At 44.3% G+C, this 19417-nt stretch overlaps 1 protein-coding gene across 6 annotated transcripts in view; it reads left to right on the top strand.

Moving 5' to 3' along the window:
- DGKB (diacylglycerol kinase beta) overlaps positions 1-19417 on the top strand; it is a 692138-nt gene that overhangs the window by 193821 nt on the left and 478900 nt on the right. For all 6 annotated transcript variants that reach the window (XM_043968094.1, XM_043968091.1, XM_043968093.1 and 3 more), the window contains 2 exons: positions 9729-9869; positions 18888-18937. In XM_043968094.1, the coding sequence (XP_043824029.1) occupies positions 9729-9869; positions 18888-18937 (191 nt within the window). The remainder of the gene's footprint in view (positions 1-9728; positions 9870-18887; positions 18938-19417) is intronic.

Genomic DNA, 19417 nt, shown 5'->3' with positions numbered 1-19417 from the left:
CTGTTATTTTGTATACAGTGCATTTCACTCTGCTTCAGTTCATGTAGGTCTTTCCAGGTTTTTCTAATAGTATCCTGTTCATCATACCCTAAATAATGTACCTTAAACTTGACAAAGAATTTTCTTCGTATTAACCCAGCAAAGTCATCATAACTATTTCCCTCCATCCTATTCCCTTCCCATGATATTTACTCTATTTTCCATCTTCTTTTAAACTATTCCTCCTCAAAAGTATTTTACTTCTGACTGTCCCCTCCCCTACTCTGTACTCCCTTTTTTTTTCACCCTTCCTTCCTTATCCTCTTCCCCTCATACTTTCCTGTAAGGTTAGATAGATTACTCCTCCCAACTGGGTGTGAATGTTATTCCCTCCATGAGCCAATTCTGATGAGTTTAAGGTCTTTGAGCTAATTCTATGTTCCAAATTTTCTTCCTCCCTCTCTCCTCAACCCTCCCTATGAAATCAAGCAATTCAATATTTCATACTTGTGCTGTTATGCAGAACGTCTTCACCTTCCTTGAAAGTATTTTGCTTTTTACTACTCTCTCCCAGAATCTGCCCTTCCCTCCTTCCCCTCCCCCCCCTTATCTCCCTCCCCTCCTTCAGGGCAAAATATATTACTATACCCACTTGAGTATGTATGTTAGTCCTTCTTTGAGTCAATTCTGATGATATTAAGGTTCAATCACTCCCCAATTCCTTCCCCCTCTTCCCCTCCCCTCCATAAGCTTTTTTCTTGTTTCCTTCATATGAATAACCTCTCCCCAGACCATCTCTCCCCTTCCCCCTCCCCCAGTCTATTTCTCCTACACCTCAACCCTATTTTAAGGATGTCATTATGGGTTAGTTAGGTGGCACAGTGGACAATGCACCAGCCCTGGACCCAGGAGGCCCCAAGCCCAAATCCGACCCCATACATAAGACACCCCACAAATAACAAAACATAACTTCCCTTCGTATTCAGTTCAGACCTGTGTCCTCTGTATTATCTTCCCATATAGGAATGTTAACAGTTTGATCTTTTAATATCCCTCATGAAGTCTTTTTCCTGTTTATCTTTTTATGCTTCTCTGGGGTGTTGTATTTGAAAGTCAAATTTTCTATTCAGTTCAGGTCTTTTCATAACAAATGCCTGAAAGTCTTCTTTCTCCTTGAAGTTCCATGTTTGCCTCTGAAAGAGGATGCTTAGTTTTGCTGGGTACGTGATTTTTGGCTGTAGTCCCAGTTCCTTTGCCCTCTGGAATATCATATTCCATGCCCTCCAGTCCTTTAATGTAGAAGCTGCTAGATCTTGCTTTATCCTTATTGGAGCTCCACAGTATTTAAATTCCTTTTTTCTAGCTGCTTGCAATATTTTCTCCTTGACCTGGGAGTTCTGGAATTTGGCTATAATATTCCTGGAGGTTTTCCTTTTGGGATCTCTTTCAGGAGGTGATCGGTGGATTTTTTCAATTTCTATTTTAGCTTCTGCTTCAAGAATATCAGGGCAATTTTCCCTCACAATCTCTTGGAGGATGGTGTCTAAACTCTTGTTTTGGTCATGGTTTTCAGGTAGTCCAATGATTTTCAAATTATCTCTCCTAGATTTATTTTCTAGGTCAGCTGTTTTTCCAAGGAGATATTTCACATTGCCTTCTATTTTTTCATTCAATTGGATTTGCTCTACTGTGTCTTGGTTTCTCATAAGCTCACTAGCTTCCATTTGTTCAATCCTAATTCTTAGGCAATTATTTTCAGCAGACAGTTTTTTAATCTCCTTTTCCATTTGGCTTTTCAAACTGTTGACTTTTTTCTCATGACTCTCCTGCATTGCTCTCATTTCTCTTTCCATTCCTTCCTCTCTTTCTCTACATCTTCGTTCTATCTCTCCTACTTTCTCTTCAAAGTCCCTTTTGAGAGCTTCCATGGCCTGAGACCAGTTCATATTTTTCTTGGAAGCTTTGGATGTTGGAGCTTTGAACCTATTATTATCTTCTTCTTCTGAGGATGTATTGTGGTCTACCTTTCCCCCAAAGAAGTTTTCGATGGTCTTCTGCTTTCTCTGCCTACTCATCCTGGCTTACTGTTTCTTGGCTTTTTACTCCTTAAAGTGTAGCGCTGCTTCCCGGACACACCGTTGGTGCTACAGCGTGGCCCAGGGGGTGATTGGGCTTCTTCTCAGCCTGCCTGGCTTGTGAGTAATCACAGCCGCTTTCTCTTTGACCCGGAAACAGAAGTCTGATTGAACTCTGATTCTCTATGGTCGGAAGCTTGGCGTGCTTTTACCCCTCCCCCACTGGGCCACCACCACTCGATTCAGCCCACTGGTTCAGACCCAGGGCGCTTTGCCCCAACTCCAGCAGATACTGCCTCCACTTCACCCCGGCCTACCTCCGAACCCCCTCACCAGTCCGTGATTGGAGCCTCAGAAGCTGCTGGTGCTGAAGACTCTGACATGCGCTGGAAGCAGTGTCCCTGGCTGGGTCCGGACCGCGCGCTGAGCTGTTCAGCCTGATCAGTAGGTGATCAGAATTGCCCTCTTTTGCGGAGAAACAGTCTCACTCTGTTCTTATGTGCATTAGGCTGTTCTGGGTTTTGATTTTTACCGCATTATTTGGGCATGAATGGACGGGTTTATCTGGAGCTTGTGGGAGTCACAGTCTCTCCTCCGCCATCTTGGCTCCGCCCCCCGATTAAATATTTTCAAATGTATTTTGAGAACTAATAGATGCCTTGGAGAAGAGCTTTGGTCTTGTCATGTTTTTAGACATTGTCTTCTGAAATACTGATATTTTAGATGGATGGATGGAATATCAACAAAGCATTTGTCATTCAGTTGTTTTCAATCATATCCAAATCTTCATGAACCCATTTGGGGTTTTCTTTTTTTTTTTCTTTTCAGGCAATTGGGATTAAGTGACTTGCCCAGGGTCACACAGCTAGTAAGTGTCAAGTGTCTAAGACTGGATTTGAACTCAGGTCCTCCTGAATCCAGGGCTGGTGCTTTATCCATTGCACCATTGAGCTGCCCCACCCATTTGGGGTTTTCTTGCCAGAGACACTGGAGGGATTTGCCATTTCCTTCTCCAGCTCATTTTAGAGATGAGCAACTAAGGCAAACAGGGTTAAGTGACTTGCCCAGGATCACACAGCTAGTAAGTGTCTGAGGCTGGATTTGAACTCATGAAGATGAGTCTTCCTGATCTGAGGCCTGGTGGTCTTATCTACTGTGCTGCCTAGCTACTGCCTGGCAAAGCACACTCTGAAGGCATTTATAATTGTGATGGGGATAAAGCCACAGGTTAGAAGATGAACAGAAGAGAGGCACTGGCACTGAGTAGCCATCATGGAAAGGGTCATTAACAGGCAGGGCTTGGGAGGTGCAGATATCTTTGTTGCTTTCCCACCTTGCAAAATCTCAGTTTGGAGGGACTTCAGGAAGCTTGGTCTATTCCAAGACAGAACTGCTCCTCAATTCAGCACACCTGGCAACTGGCCAGCCTGCCTTTGCTCCAAGACTGTCAGGGAGGAGGAAGCTATTCCAGTTGGGATGACTCTGATGGTATCAATCCAGTCTCTTCTCTTTCTGACCCCTGCATCAAGAAGGACAAGTATGAGTCCTTTTCTATGTCCACTCCATGCAGCAACACTGTGATTCTGACCCTTGTCACCCTTCACCTGAAAGAGTTTAATCTCATCTTTCCTGATCTGTTCGCCCTAAGACTTTTATCCCCTATGGATATAAGTCCGTAGATGTCTTGCCTTCCATCAAAGCCAAGTTCATCTGCTCGATCAACAAGTCAACTCAACGAGCAATTACTAAGTGTTCCATATGTGCCAGGCGCTGGGGGAAATCTATAGATCCATAGGAAGTCAAAAACCACACTCTTCTGTCAGGGAGTTCTCAGTCTAATGGAGAAGATGCTGGCTGTAGTCACAGGCAGGAGGCACCAAGAGAAAGGGGGTGGGGGTGGGGGTGGGGGTGGGGAAGACGTCCTGGAGAAGCAGGGATCACTGGCACTTTTGAAGACAGCCATAGGGTAGAGAATAGGAGAGTAGGTATTCCAACTCTGGGGGACACTCAGTGAAAATGCTCCGTCTGGGGGGCAGCTAGGTGGCATAGTGGATAAAGCACTGGCCTTGGATTCAGGAGTACCTGAGTTCAAATCCAGCCTCAGACACATGACACTTAACTAGCTGTGTAACCCTGGGCAAGTCACTTAACCCTCATTGCCCTGCAAAAATTAAAAAACAAACAAACAAAAAAAAAAAGAAAATGCTCCGTCAGGAGCTGGAATGTGTTGGTGGAGGGACAGCTGGGAGCCTCTTGGTGTGAGATCATAGCAAGGCTAATGTGGGATGGAATGAGTGACCAGAAAGAAGGGTTCGAAAAGGGACTGGAGCTGAAGCAAGCATTGCATTAGACTAACAATAATGGTTAAACCTTAACCCTTTCTGAAGTGAATACTGCATCCTGATCAGAGAATCCTTTCTACGACCTTTGACCAATTTGAGAAAGGGCACATGAAGATCCGCTGGTCCCCATCTTTTTTTTTTTTTTCCGGCAGGTCAATGAGGGTTAAGTGACTTGGCCAGGGTCACACAGCTAGTAAGTGTCAAGTGTCTGAGGCCAGATTTGAAATCAGGTCCTCAGGTCCACCTGAATCCAGAGCCTGTGCTTTATCCACTGTGTGGTACAGTAAAAACTCACTAGGTGGCCTAGCTGCCCTCCACCCCCATCTTTTTTATTAACTAGTTGTTAAATATGTGACTTTGGGGGTTTTGTTTTTCTCACATTCTTAAAATGTCTGATGACTTTCTCCCCACATTCCTCTTGCTTTCAGTTGTCGTCATGTTATTCTAGTGGGTTTTCTTCCATCAGTTTTCAATGAGTTTCTCTAAACAATTTCAAATCTTTTCAGAAGAAGGCTTAGCTAGAATTCCCGAAGCCCCTTGAAAACAGTGGGAATCGAGCACTCACTTCCTATGTCAGGCTTTTAATGATGTGAAACGTTTGGAAACTACTTTAGAAGAATATTATGAAATATTTTTCATGATGTGGTCGATGAGGCCAAAGCATTCGTGCTGTATATTTATGGCTCAGCCACATCCCTCCTCTTGCATCTGTCTTCTCTGTGCATGTGTGTGCTCAGGTAGGTTTTTCCCCAAATAGCCCTTCTCTGTAGCCTTGCCAAGGCATGGAGAAGTTCCTGGTTTGTCAGTGGCCAGCCATAGGTGTTCCTAGCTCCTACCAAGGTGGCAAGCCTTCAGGACAGATTTTCCTCCCACCCCTGCCTCCATAGCAACTGCTTGTTCATTGTCTAGAAACGAGCCAGGCTAAGTATAGATGAGTCTTGATGCCTAAAGCTGCCCACCAAGGAATGGCTTTCTTCACAAAGACCAAGTCCCTGTGAGTAATAATTATTTATATTTGATATCTTGGGGTACTAAGTGATCTCTCTTTCTTACTTAGTCCTTGCCCCCCCTCCAAGGTCTAAAATCTTGAAAGTAAGATTCAGGGGCAGCTAGGTGGCACAGTAGATAAAGCACCATCTCTGGATTCAGGAGGGCCTGAGTTCAAATTTGGCCTCAGACATTTGATACATACTAGTTGTGTGATCCTGGTCAAGTCACTTAACCCTCATTACCCTGCAAAGAACAAACAAACAAACAAACAAACAAAAATATTCATCTGGGTCAGAAGAGTCTTGGGTGGTGACAGATCCTTTTGTGTAGATAGGTGAAGGAGTCTGGGGATGAGATATGGCAATCAGGGACCATTTTAGAAGAGAACAATTATGCTCTGATCAGCTTGGGTGTCAGTCTTACATTCTTTCTCTGATGTCATTTTTACCACAAGTTGAGTGACCTGAGTCATGTATCATCACATTTCATTTTAATATAACATGCCTCCAAATCATGTCAACCAATTGGATTTGATTGCAATGTGATGGACCTCCAACATTTAGAAGTGTATATGGGGGCAGCTAGGTAGCACAGTGGCTAAAGCACCCTTCCTGGATTCAAGAGGACCTGAGATCAAATCTGGCCTCAGACACTTAACAATTACTGGCTGTGTGACCCTGGTCAAGTCACTTAGCCCTAATTGCCCTGAAAAAAAAAAGTGTTTATGAGCTGAGACCCCACTACCATTACAGGTCTTTGGTCCAAGAGAGACATTCAAATGACCATCCTTTTATTTATAAACTGTCAGCCTAGTAATAAAATAATTAAATTATCCAGAAACTATCTCTCTTGTGTTTTTAATTGTCACAGCCCAAAGGGATTGGACATGCCTCAGGAGTAGCTAGCATACACTGATGAAATCCCAGGTCCCTGAAGTTTTGAGTCTTTCTATGACTATACATACACATGTTCACATTTCTGTATCTTTATGGAGTCATTACAATCAACACTTCCAGGATCTGTAATTTTATTAAGTGGGGATTCCTTCTACCATCACACCTGGAAACCTGTCTACCTCCTATGATCCTAGAGATATGCCTGAGGCTCTTATGAATTAAGTGACTCCCCCAGGATGGGTCCTCTAGGAAATGCCATCTGACCTCACTCTCATCTTCAACCGCTCCCCTGCCCTCCCTTTCCCCCTCCACACTCATATAATTTTCACTCCCTATAAAGAAATAAGAATATAGCAAAGCCTTCTCAGTTCTTAACTCTGCATCTGACTTGTAACCACTTTTCAACTGAAATTGCTCTGATCATAGCAACAGTGAACTCTTACTAGCCAAATCTAATGGCTCACTCTTGATTCTGATCCTCTTGACCTTTCTGCAGCTTTTGACCCTGTTGATCACCCTTTTCTCCTTGAGGTATCAAGGTGGATCAAATATTTCTCTGTTTTCATGAACATTCTCTCTCTCTGTGTCTCTGTCTCTGTCTCTCTCCCTCCTTCCCTCTCCCTCTCCCTCTCGCTCTCCCTCTCGCTCTCCCTCTCTCCTACCCTCTTTGTCCCTGTACATCTCTCTTCCTTTCTGTCTCTCTGTCTTTATCTCTCTCTCTCTTTCTGTCTGTCTGTCTCTGTGTCTCCCTTTCTGTCTCTGTTTCTCTCTGTCTCTCTCTGTCTCTCTTTTTCTCTGTCTCTTGATTTTCCTACTATCTTTCTGGCCACTCCTTCTTAGTCATGTTTGGTCAATCTCCATCCAGTACATACCCATTAACTGTGCTGGCCCACCTAGTCTCTTTTCTGGATTCTTCTTTCTTTTTACTCTCTACATTTTTACCTGCTGAACTCATTAACGTTCACAGATTCACCTGTTAGTGGTATGTAGATAATTCTAATTTATGCATCCAGCCCCACCCTTTCTTCAGATCTCTAGTCTCACTTTTCTAATTGCCTATTGGACATCTTTAACTGGATGTTTTGTAGACATCCTAAGTCCTACATGCCCCAAACTGAGTTCACACCCACATATTCTTTCCCCTTCCTCTCAGTCACCTGGGTTCACAACCTAATTTTATCCTCACCTCCTCACAGTCTCTTACCACCACCCCCCATGTCCCATAATTTGCCAAATCCTATGGGTTCTTCTTTCTTATCATTTCTCAGTTTATGCCTGTCCTCTGGCCCTCCCACCATCTTTTTGCAGGCTCTTGTCACCTCATGACTGTACTGTATTGCTGTAGCCAGATGCTTAGTCCCCCTGCCTCAAGTCTCTCCTCACTTCATTTCACACTGGCGCGTCCAATTAGACTTTCTGAAGCACAAATCTGAAGGTCATCCTTCCCACTTCTCCCCATTCAGTCTGCTCCAGTGGCTCTGCATCGCCTCCAGGAGACTTCGCTTGGAGAGAGCTCTCCCTAGCCTGTAGCTTCCTCCCTTTGCAGTTTTCTTCTTAGCCTCCGTTTTCCACGTTATCTATGGTCCAGCGATACCAGCCTCCTGGCTATTTCTTGACTAAGGATCTTCATCCCTATTGACTGTGCCCAAGTCTGGAGTTCTCTACTCCATCATTTCCTCCTCCTCTATTCTTTGGTTTCCTTCAGTCTTCTTCATCATAGTGCCTTCCCTCCAAGATAGTTTCTTGTTTGTCCATAGCTGTTTGCATGTTGCCCTCCCCACCCCATTAGACTGTGAGCTCTTTGAAAACAGAAACCATCTTTTCCTTTTCTTCATATCCCCACTACTTAGCACAGTACCTGGCACATAGTAGGCACTTAATAAATGATGATCAAATGATCTCAAATATCCTCTCGATACTTGAATCTGTTTTGTCTAGTTGTAAAACCTAAGTCGTGAGTGCAGAACCGAGTCAGAGGCTCATGGTAAGGAACAAAGGCAGTATAAATGTTTCAATGCTTTTAGGCAACTTGTTCATTATTTAGTGAATAAACAAATTGCTTTTGGCACCCTTCAGAATTTTTATTCTTAAGCAAATATGTTCCTTTCTTGCAAATGTTTATAGATTAAAAAAATTATACAGTCCTTGAACATCTTATGTAAAGCACATAAACACATATTGGATTATTTTTGGTGAAGTCACTTATGCTATTCTCTTTTGATAATAAACAAGCAGAGCCTTCTGTTAAGAGAGACAAAACCAGGCTTACATCAGAGACGAATCATTAAAATGCTATTGTTAGTCATCTGTGCGCCTCTGGGAAGCATTTTAGCCAGTAACTGTAGATCTCAACTGACTCCAACCATTTTCTAGTTTGCCACCTAGTTTGACATAAGGGGTCTTGTTCCTTTTGTTGACATTGGGGAAGCTTTCTTTTTCTCATCCAATCTTGTTTTGTTGGATTTCTTATATTGACAATTAGACATTTTCCACATCTTCCTTCAGGGATTCTCTCTAACCTCTTATTTCTTTTCTTCCCAAGGCCATGCAGGAAAATCTTGGATTGGTATTGGATTATTTCTTTCCTTTTTTTGCCATAGTTGAATTCTTCTCTCACTGTTTCATTTGGTATTTGCTTTCACTAGGTGATCAAACAAAATCAGGAATTTCAGATGACTTTGATTTCTGAATTAATTTCTTATTCTTTTATGTTGTCATTTTTAATTGGGCAACATGGAATTAAAGTTTTCTGTTTTGTGTTTTTAGATTGTTCTAGTGCCTTTCTGTAAATTGCCAGTCTGGTGGCTCTCTCACAGGCCTTTTTTGGTGGTGTTTGGAGAATGCTGCTTCTTGTGATTCCTGATGTGGCAATGGTCCTCACACATGCCTTGTGTGCAGGTCCTGAAATGTTTTCCTTTTTGTTTTTAAATACCTTCTGCCAGGTACTATGGGAGAATGTTTTCATTTACTAGAAACAGCTTTTTTCCCCCTTCCAAATACTGTTTCAGTATTGTGGGTCGGGTAGTAATTTTCATAGTATTAAACTACAAAAAGAAATAAAATCCTTTTCAATTTGCCAAGTGTGCCCAGCTCTTTCTCAAAATCACGTGAGAAAAGTTCCTGTTTGTTTTCCATTTCCTTATTAATGATAATTCAGAACACAGCTTCTTAAACTTTTCCACTCTCAGCCCCTTTTCACTGGACTAATTTTCACTCTTCCTAGAGTATCAAGGTTGGTTTAAGAAGCTAGGATTTAAAGCCTTTGGTCTGAGTGAAGATTTTCCCCAGACTGAGAGCTTCTTCTGGTTGTGCTCCTGCTGTGGGGACTTCTCCATAGAATCTCTGATTGCGTCTCCTCCAGGCTCTCTGGATCATTAGGGAGACCTTTGCACAGACTAGGCTAAGGACACTGATCCAGTATTTAAAGTGGAATCACTTCTTTGCAGGTCTGCGGATGAATAAAGGTGCTGTGACTCCACCCCATACTTCTCCAGCCAGTCTGCATCAGCCACAGGTCATCCAACTGAAGGATATTGTCTGCTACTTGTCCTTGCTTGAACGAGGGAGACCTGAAGACAAACTAGAGTGTAAGTTCTCCATTACCTTACATCCATGAGATGGGAATGGAAGGTAACTAGGGAGAGAGGTCAGAGCTTTATCCCAGGGCTAGGATGGAGATTTAGAGAATGCTGGAGCAGGTACACTCCTTCATATGGTCAAACCAAACCAAACCAACCCACTCCCCCATCCCCAGATCAGCTCCTCCTTAGGGAGAATGGCTCAAGCCAAGAGTGGAGGGTAGTTCCCTTGCACTGCTCTCCAAGCCTTCCCACTAGGCTGCTCATTGGCAGTGACCTTGGGGTGGCCTGTCTCAGAGGCCGGTGTCACAAGGATCCCCGTAACACTGGTTCACTGTCCCAGGGTCTGACCTTCAGGAACCTGTGTTCTGTGGCCAGAGACCCCACTTATTCAGTCCCATCTCTTCACTTGTCCTGGACCCCCTGGGGCCTTTGGCCCCAGGAATGTGTCTTTTATCTTTTCTTGTGTGTCACAATAGTTAGTTATAGCTCTGGGACTGGGGCCCTGATGACAGGACACATTTATCACTACTTTAAAACCCCCAAAACCTGCTGATAGTCACCCCCAGTGTGGGGCTTGGCACTGAGCCTGCTTCTGGGGCTAATTTGAGTCCTCTAAGGGGTGGCTTCTGGTCCAAGCTCCCTTGACCCATCGTCCCTGACCCATGGGGAGAGGGCCTGTGCATCCCAGTGGGGATCTAGTCCCTGGAAGCCTGGGTGTGCCTGCCTACAATCCTGGTCACACAAAGTCAGCCTTGTTTTGGAGGCTGCTGGGCTGGGGTGGGGGGGCGGGGTGTGCTCCTCCAGGGTGGCCCCTGGGGCCTGGCAGTGCCTGATGTGTGAAGAATTCCCCGCATCATGGGACGGTTTCCACCCTGAGGAGTACTGCCATACGTGGGTCCCCGGCCCTTCTACCCCCTCCCTAGAGTGTGAGCTAGCTCACAGCTTTGCACACCAACACCTCGTGTGTGCCAGGCAAGTGGCAGCTCAGCAGGCCAGGGAGGGATGGTGATGGCTTCATTTGCTGCCTGAGGTCCAGATCCTGGGACCGCAGCTCCACGTGGACACTGCCCCTGCTGACTCCCCCAGATCCTTTGGCTGTCACTGAGAATAGCCAGGTCGTCAACTGTGGTGAAGGGCCTCCCTCTGGTGGCGATCGTGAGGCGGTGCAACTCGTCATGTACTTCTGCATTGTTGTGAATGCTTGTCCTTGACCCTGTAGCATGCTTAGCGGGGTGTTGATGCCCTTCAGGAGGACTGTCCCCTCTGCTCCACACAGTAACTGCCCACACGCTCTCAGGTTTGGTGACGGGCCCACGTCCTGATGCCTTCGATGGTCTGCCTGCCCGCTGACAGCAGGGACTTCTCCTTCAACGTGGAGAAGGCATTTCAGGGTCTTACCCTGTTCGTAGGCCAGGCTGGGTCAGAATGGGGGCTCCTTGTGGGCAGAGACTGTTTTGTTCTCGTGCCTGGCAGCCCCATGCCGGGTTTGCTGATTGTTGAACGTGCATCAGTGTTCGCCTTCTGGTGGATGGTCCCTATACGAACACAAACAAACAGTTCCACCTCATCCTCACCGTGTCATCCTGGGAGGGGGGTGTTTCCTGTCCTCCTCCTTCCAGCAATCCTCTAAGAGGGTCTGCCCATCAGTAGGATATCGGCCCTCCCTGAAACCTCCCTGGACGCTGAGGGTGACACGTGGTCTATTGGGGCATTTTCCTTAGCCATTTTAGTCAATGAGGAGCCACATAGCAGGATCATTTGGTGCCTTCTCTCCTCAAGTGCCTGACGTGCACATGCTTTGTGCTGAACAGACAGCAAATCCTCCGAACTCATACATTTCAGCAGAATCTCATCTTGCTCTCAATTTACAAACGTTCCTTCTCTCCCCAGGAGAGACACTGCTCGACAGAGGGAGGGGGGCGGACTCTAGGTGAGTCTGATTCAGGCCTTGGTGCCTTCCTGGCAGAGCGATCTCAGGCAGGGTCTCACATCTCTGGACCTCTGGGTCACCTGCTTTAAAGGAGAAGATTGGGGCCCGGCAGCCTGTCAGCTCCCTGCTCCTTTTAACTCATCCTTCTGCATCTTCCTTACCTTGAAGCCTGTTGTGGGTCTTCTGGGAAGTTAGGGCTACATTTTTCAACACATTGTTGCCAGTTATCTTGTACTTCTGAATCCTGGGGACTCTGTAGCATTCTCACCTTCGCTGGGTTCTTTAGTGCCATTGGTTCTACTCCCTTCATCTCCATAACACTTTCAACCTCCCCCTCTTACTATTTCTTGGCTCGTCATCAATCCCTCAGGTACTTAGTTTCCTCAGTAGTTTGAAATACTATGACTCCATGAAGTCAAAACAAGTTTTGTACTAACACTAAAATTTAAAAACAATATTCTAATGTGGCAAAAATATGAATATGTACAAGATACACTAAAAAAAGCAATTTGGGCTCCTTCATAATATCTGAGAGTATAAAGGGGCCATGGGAATCCAAAGTTTGAGATTCCTGGCTATGTGCCACATGATTCTACCTTTATATCCCTTAAGGTATTTTTTATTCTCTCCTTGAACCTTCTCTGTATTTAAAATCTTTTTTTTAACTTCTCCTACTTCCTTTACCTCCCATTGAGATTTTCATTAGGTTTTAAATGATTACTTTAATCTCATCACTTAGTATAATAATGATTGCCCTCACATCATGGTGACAGCCCAATGATTAAGGAAAGTTTTTTTTTTTTTTAATACATTATGTGGATGCATTTTTTCCTGTCTGGTGATTAAATTTATTCACAAATTCATTTGTTCATTCAACAAGTATTTTTGAGTGTCTGCTTTTTAAAGAGGATTATGCTGGGAGCTTTAGTCATTGGGTTCTCACAGCCTTGTGGTGTAGAGACCAAAATCATCCCTAATTTAAGATGATGTAACTGAGGCTGCCAGGTTTAATGACTTGCCCCGGGTCACCCAAACAATAATTCTTAGTAGTAAGATCTGAACCCAGACCTTCCCAGCCACAAGTTGACACTTGGTCTAGTGTACACTGTGTCCTCTCTGAACAGCTTCCAAGAACATTCTTATCTCGACCCTTCATACTTGACAAAGCAGGGACCCACAAATGAGCAGACCATGAGTGAAAGATCTTTGTTTTGTTTCTATTTCCAAGTTTTTTTGAAGTTCTGTTACTGTAGACCTTGTTTTATTGACTTGTTTTCAATACATGGACTGTTCTGGTTTGACTGGTAAAGCTTTATTGATCACTTGCTCAAGTCTGTCCATGGAGCTTAAAGTCAGTCTAGGTAGACTCACCTCCTCTTCCTGTTCTTCCTCCTCCTCTTCCTCCTCCTCCTCCTCCTCCTCCTCCTCCTCTTTTTCCTTCTCTCTTTCCTTTCTTTTTCTTCCTTCTCTTCCTCTTCTTCCTCCTTCTTTTCCATTCTTCCTTTTGTGATGATTAAAACTAGATGTATGTGGTCACCTTACCTGTCCCCAGTATTGGGAAAGCTAGCTAGGATTTACTTAAAAATTAGAAGCTTCAGCGACAGTTTAGGCATTAAGCCTTTATGAAAGTATATTAGAGGTTAGCAAAGAGAGAACATGTGTCTCTGAAAGAATAGGAAAGTCTAGCAAATATCTACCCAGGAGAGAAAGAGAGAAAGAGCTTCCTCCACCTAGCAGACCCACACTTACCAAAAGCAAGATCCTGTCTCTGTGAGAGGAAGCTCCCTGGGGGCCAGGAAGAGAGGTGGTCCCCCCAAGCTAATTGGCTGGTAGCATTCAAGTCCATTGATTGACATGACTCGAAGACTGTCCATGAATTGTGAGGTAACATCTGGAGGCTGAATTGACCTTAGAAAGGTCAACGAATGCTCTCTCAGCAGGGGTCCCCTGGTAATAATATTCTCACACTTTTACTCCTTTTTCTTCTCTTCATCATCACCATTCCCCTCCTCCATCTCTTCTTTATTATTCTTTTTTTCTGGCAGGGCATTGAGGGTTAAGTGATTTGCCCAGGGTCACATAGCTAGTAAGTGTCAAGTGTCTGGGGCTGAATTAGAACTCAGGTTCTCCTGAATCCAGGGCCATTTCTCTATCCACTGCACCACCTAGCTGCCCCATCCTCCATCTCTTCTTACTCTTCCTCTTCTTTTTCCTTTTCTCTTTCCTTTCTTTCCTCTTATTCCTTCTATTCTTCTTTCTCCTCCTTCTTTTCTATTCTTCCTCTTCCTCCTTTTCCTTCTCCTCTTTATTTTTACCAGTCTCTTCCTCATCTCATCTTCCTCTTCATCTCCCAAGAAACAAGTATATTACAAAAAAGTCACACTGACAAATTCATAAGCCATGAAACAGTGGCTCATCTTTTCTGTTCTCCTTGATCACAAGGTCAATACTTAAAATATCAACAGTTTGTGAATTAGGGACCATGAACAAATGTGTATGCTACTGATCAGAGATTTCATCTTTTCACCTTCTGGATCCTGTCTAAGCAGCTCTATCAAAGTCCATGGCTTCTAGCCAGACAGCAGTTGTAGCTCATTCCAATGGCACTGGTCGTTTTCTTCCCTACTAGGTGACCAGCAGCCAGACCAGGGAGCTCCCAGGCATTTTCAGAAGGTTTCCACCAGAGCTGGGATCACTGTTACATCAGCCATGCTCAGGAAAAAAAAAGTACAAAGTTGAGGAAGCTGGTCTGGGGCTCATGTAGACAAACACTTGTGTTTATATTTCTTGGCCATGTGTGATCACCTGCCATAGTAGGAGGGGGGAGGGAGGGAAGGGGTGAGATTTTATTCTCCCCCTTATTAAAAGACTGAAGGATTGAGTCCAAATCAACTCTCCCCAATGAAAGGAAGAGAGAAACCTATATGCAGCATCTACTCACTGCCCTGACATTTGTACCTGGACACACTGGAATGAGATTGCCCATCCAACCTTAGCCTTTACTACAGTTGAGTGAAATATGGGATTTCCCCAAGGTGGCTGGGCTACTTAGTGCTAGAGCTAAGATGGTGATCCACATTTCCTGATGACCTCACGACCTGCCATGCTCCATGAAAGGTGAAAGGAAAATCAGAGGTGATGGGGTGGGGAAGGTGAGAAGCTTTTCCCAGAGCAGAACCTGGGAAGATCCTCCTAGTCCCATAACAGACTTGGTATGCAAACTAGGGCTTCCTGAAGACTCTCAGATCTATGAGCGACAAGAGTTCTTAGTGATCCAAGAGGTCACCTGGTCATCGCAGCATTCCATTCATGGCCCTCCTCTTTATTGAAGACTTACATGAAGGAACAGATGACAGACTTTCAAAAGATGACAAAAACTGAGAGAGAAGGCGAACTTGTTCTGTGACAGAATCGAGATCTGACCACATGAGAACAAGATGGGCTACGGGCCATCCCTTGCTATCCCTGTTTGTACCCACAATGGTTCCAAGGCTTCTTTCTGTGAGTCCTCCTCAGCAAAATGAGCTTACCCTCTGAGGCTGTGTCTGCACCTGTGCGAAGCAGTTATGTATCACCAGTGTTCAAGAATCCTTGGAATGTTAAATAGAAAAGCATTAAGAACATGATGGAGCGGCTTGTCCCAAGACTGTTTTCATATGGACCCAATTAAAAAAACAGAGTATCCATGAAGACAAGAGCAGATCACACTTGCATGGCACATTTAAACTTTATAAAATGCTTTTCTCACAGTAGTCCTGGGAGTTATGGACAATGTGTTTACCTCCTTCCACCCCTGCCTTATAGATGACAAAACTAGCTTCAGAACGATGAAGTGATTTGCCCAAGGTTACACAGAAAGGCATTGTGGGGGATCTTCCTTGGAGAACTCAGTCCCTTAACTCCCCAGAATTGTGTCTTCTCTCCTTATGTCATTGATGTATGGCTACCTACTAGTTTGAGTCTCTGTGTCATGTACCAGTCTTTGCATAATCCACTTTCTATATATATGTTTTATATACATATATGTATATATATATATATAGAGAGAGAGAGAGAGATGCATATGAGTACACATATACATATGGCTTTGTGCTTTTGTGAACAATGCAAATTATTAGGTGTATGAGCTTACATGTAGACCTATGCTCTCTCTATATACATATGCTTACTTGCAAAGCTAGGGAGAAAAATGGATAGAGCATCAGACCTGGAGTCAGGAAGACCTTGGCCTCAGAGACTTACTACCTGTGTGACCCTGGGCAAGTCACTTTATTTTGTTTACCTCAGTTTATTCATCTGTTAAATGAGCTGGAGAAGGAAATGACAACCCAAGAAAACCCCAAACGGTGTCACAAAGAGTCAGAAATGACAGAACAGCAGCAGCAGTAAGAGACACAATGGAAGGATTGAAGAGGCTGTATCCACCCAGATGCCATATTGAATATTGGAGAAATCAAATGAACTCATTTTGGGCCTGTGTTCTTCTCTCTGTGAGCATTGAGATGGACTCATCCTCGGGGACTCGCTGAAGCCATCCCTGGGATAACTCTTGCAGCAGGCAGGATGATGGGGCTCATAAGAGTTTCCTACTGGCAAATTCATCCTAGTAAACATTTTTCTAGTTTAGAGAAAACCCCATTTAAATGAATACAAAAGCCTGAATCTTAAAATTCTCAGAATAAATCAAATATTTTCCCTTCGTATGTGGTGGGTTCTCCCATCATTCTCTAGGGGACAGTGGCTTCTCTGTGGGAATCACTGGAGAGATGGCGTCGCTTCAGTGAGGTTGTTCCAGACCCGTGGTTTATTTAGCAACTTCTCTATAACTTCTAGTCATCAGAGTTAGGGCCAGTCAGGCCACTGAGAATGGAAGTGATTTGTCTAGGATCTCACAGAGGCAAAATTCAAACCCAGATCTCCTTTACCAGCCACTAGGATGAGTTGCCCCTCTTACTATCAGTAACAGTGTGGAAGACACCATACATTGGTATGGGACAGGACATAGTAAAAATGAATCATGTCCTTCTTGCTCATGTAAATAAATGTACTAAGAAGCTCCAGTTGTTTGTATATTCAATGAATATCTATAATTGTATACGTATTTTTATAAGTGGGCCAAGATGACTTGAATCTTCTTATATCCATTTTTGATAAGCATCTGTGGGCCTGTCTTTATTCATAAGTTGGCCTTAATTGATTCATCTTTCCCTACCCCCGTTTATTATTATTATTATTATTATTTTGGTGAGGCAATTGGGGTTAAGTGACTTGCCAAGGGTCACTAGCTGGTGTTAAGTGTCTGAGGCCAGATTTGAACTCAGGTCCTCCTGAATCCAAGACCACTGTTCTTTCCACTGTGCCACCTAGCTGCCCTGCCCCCATTTATTATTGTAAAACAAACCTCCCCAGCCATAAAATGATAGAAGTCCAAGTCTAATTTCCAGGGTAGAACTGGCTTCAGCAGCCCACTCCAGACAGGGGCCTCAGAAAGCCTGAGCCTTGAAGGGATTGGCCCCAGTGTGGTTCATTCATCAGTAAACCATTGCAGTTCTAGGTACAAAATGTTTGCTGAACAACTTCAGAGGTTAATACTGAACTTGTGGGGGGAGAGGGGGCATGAACTCACAATTGACATTTTAACTGCAGCTGTTACTGTCATACTGACTGATTTAATTTAATTAATATCCAAAGTACAACACTTAAAAGTAACAAAATGCATATCTTTGGGGAGGTTTTACTGTAGCCCTGGAATAATTTTGGGGGGGTGTCTGTCAATAAGCAAAGGTGTGTTTAACTTAGCTGCTGTCCATAAACCACTGCGCTTGGGCTGAGAGCTGACATCAGAGCGTCCTGGGAAGTTTGTTAAGCAAGGGATTTGTTATCTACTCCACCTTGCCAACTAGAACCTTCTCCAGTGACTGAAGCATTTTAAAGAAAGGGGAAGGTTCTTCTTCAATACCTCGGCCCTTTCTACCATATCTATCTCTTTATAATGCTTTATATGTTTCTGTCAGGATCCCCATTTTATAGATGAGGAAACTAATGCCGAAAGGAGGCAAGTAACTTGTCCCGAGTCCCGAGTCAGATAGATAACCAATAAGTGAGATGCATATTTCTGATGCCCAGTTGGGCCACCAAGTGATGCTGAGCAGTGTAATGAATGGAGACCTTGTCTGGAACCTGGGAAAATCCAGTGTTACCTGTGACACAGCTGGGCTGGGTGACCCTGCACACAGATTTCTGATGTTGTAGTCCTAAGACTGTAAGGTGCAGAGAAGATACAGGGGTGTGTGTGTGTGTGTGTGTGTGTGAAAGAGAGAGGAGAAGAGAGGAGAAGAGAGGAGAGGAGAAGAGAAGAGAGGAGAAGAGAGGAGAAGAGGAGTAGGAGTAGGAATGAGAGAGAGAGAGGAGAGAGGAGAGATGAGAGATTCTTCAACTGGGAAATCCCCAAATTGTAAAATCCTAGGTCCAGACCCTGCCCATCCGATTCTTAAAGGAGTTCCCCACAGATTAACAAGGAATAAGCATTCAGAGAGTCTACACTGTGCCCCAGACACTGTGATGAACTCTGGGTGTACAGGGACCTCAAAGAGCCTAGGTTCTTAACTGTGGGCTATGGTCATCCCTGTGGTTCTGAGAGAGGCCAGCCAGGTATCATCAGCTTCATTTGCCCAAGAGGAAACTGAGTCTGAGAGAATAAGCCACTTGTCCTCATGCCTGGAGAGTGGTGGATGCCAAATAAATTGGATTTTCTGTCTCTTTGTCCAAGTCTGGCTACTTTCCTGAGGAGAGATAGTAGTAGCCTATGTCCATTGTCCTTTTGGTTTCAAGCCTTTGCTTTTTCCTGGTCCCCACAGGATGCTTCCATAGGTCAATGCTGAATATGGCAGATGATTTAGTGGCTTCTTAATCACCTCTGATTGATGGCAGATGTCATTGGCTGCTTCTTTGGACAGTGAGAACCTGGCAGGGCCTGTGGAACAGAGGCCCAATCACTGGACAGGATGTGTACTTAGAACTATCTGGAGGTCAATCTGAATTAGCCCCATAGGATGCTTCTATACCTGCCTAATCTCCTGCCTCTTTTCTTTCAGTCATGTTCCGCCTCTATGACACTGACGGCAATGGCTTCCTGGACAGTTCGGTAATTGCATGTTTTTCCTTCAGATTTTCCTTGATCATTTCCAATTTCTTCTTTCTGCAGAGGCTGGTAATGTATCATTTATGGGCTTTGCTAATGCAAACTGGCTCCCCCCAATTCCTTTGTAAACTTGAGTTTCCTGGGTCAGAGATCCAAGAAGACAATTGTTGGAACTGGGTTATTGACACGGGACCTTAGTGTGGTGAACTACAGGATTTTTCACATCTGAACTCAAAACAGGGAAAGGACAGAATGGGGAACGGGGGTCTTTCAATTAATACAACAAAAAGAATATGATATTGGTTTGGGAGCAGGAAGAATAAAAAAAGCTCAGACGGCTCCGTCTTGAGAAATAACTCCTCTGGGGGATGAAAGTGGCCCTCACCTTCACAGGAACATAAACTTACAGCTCAGAGAGGCCTTAGAGTTCATTGGTTCCAGTGCCTTCATTTACCCGATGAGGACAGCCAGGGTGGCCAGGGA

This window comes from Dromiciops gliroides, chromosome 5 (assembly GCF_019393635.1).
Source record: "Dromiciops gliroides isolate mDroGli1 chromosome 5, mDroGli1.pri, whole genome shotgun sequence".
NCBI lineage: Eukaryota > Metazoa > Chordata > Mammalia > Microbiotheria > Microbiotheriidae > Dromiciops > Dromiciops gliroides.
This window is presented reverse-complemented; position numbering and strand designations above follow the sequence as displayed.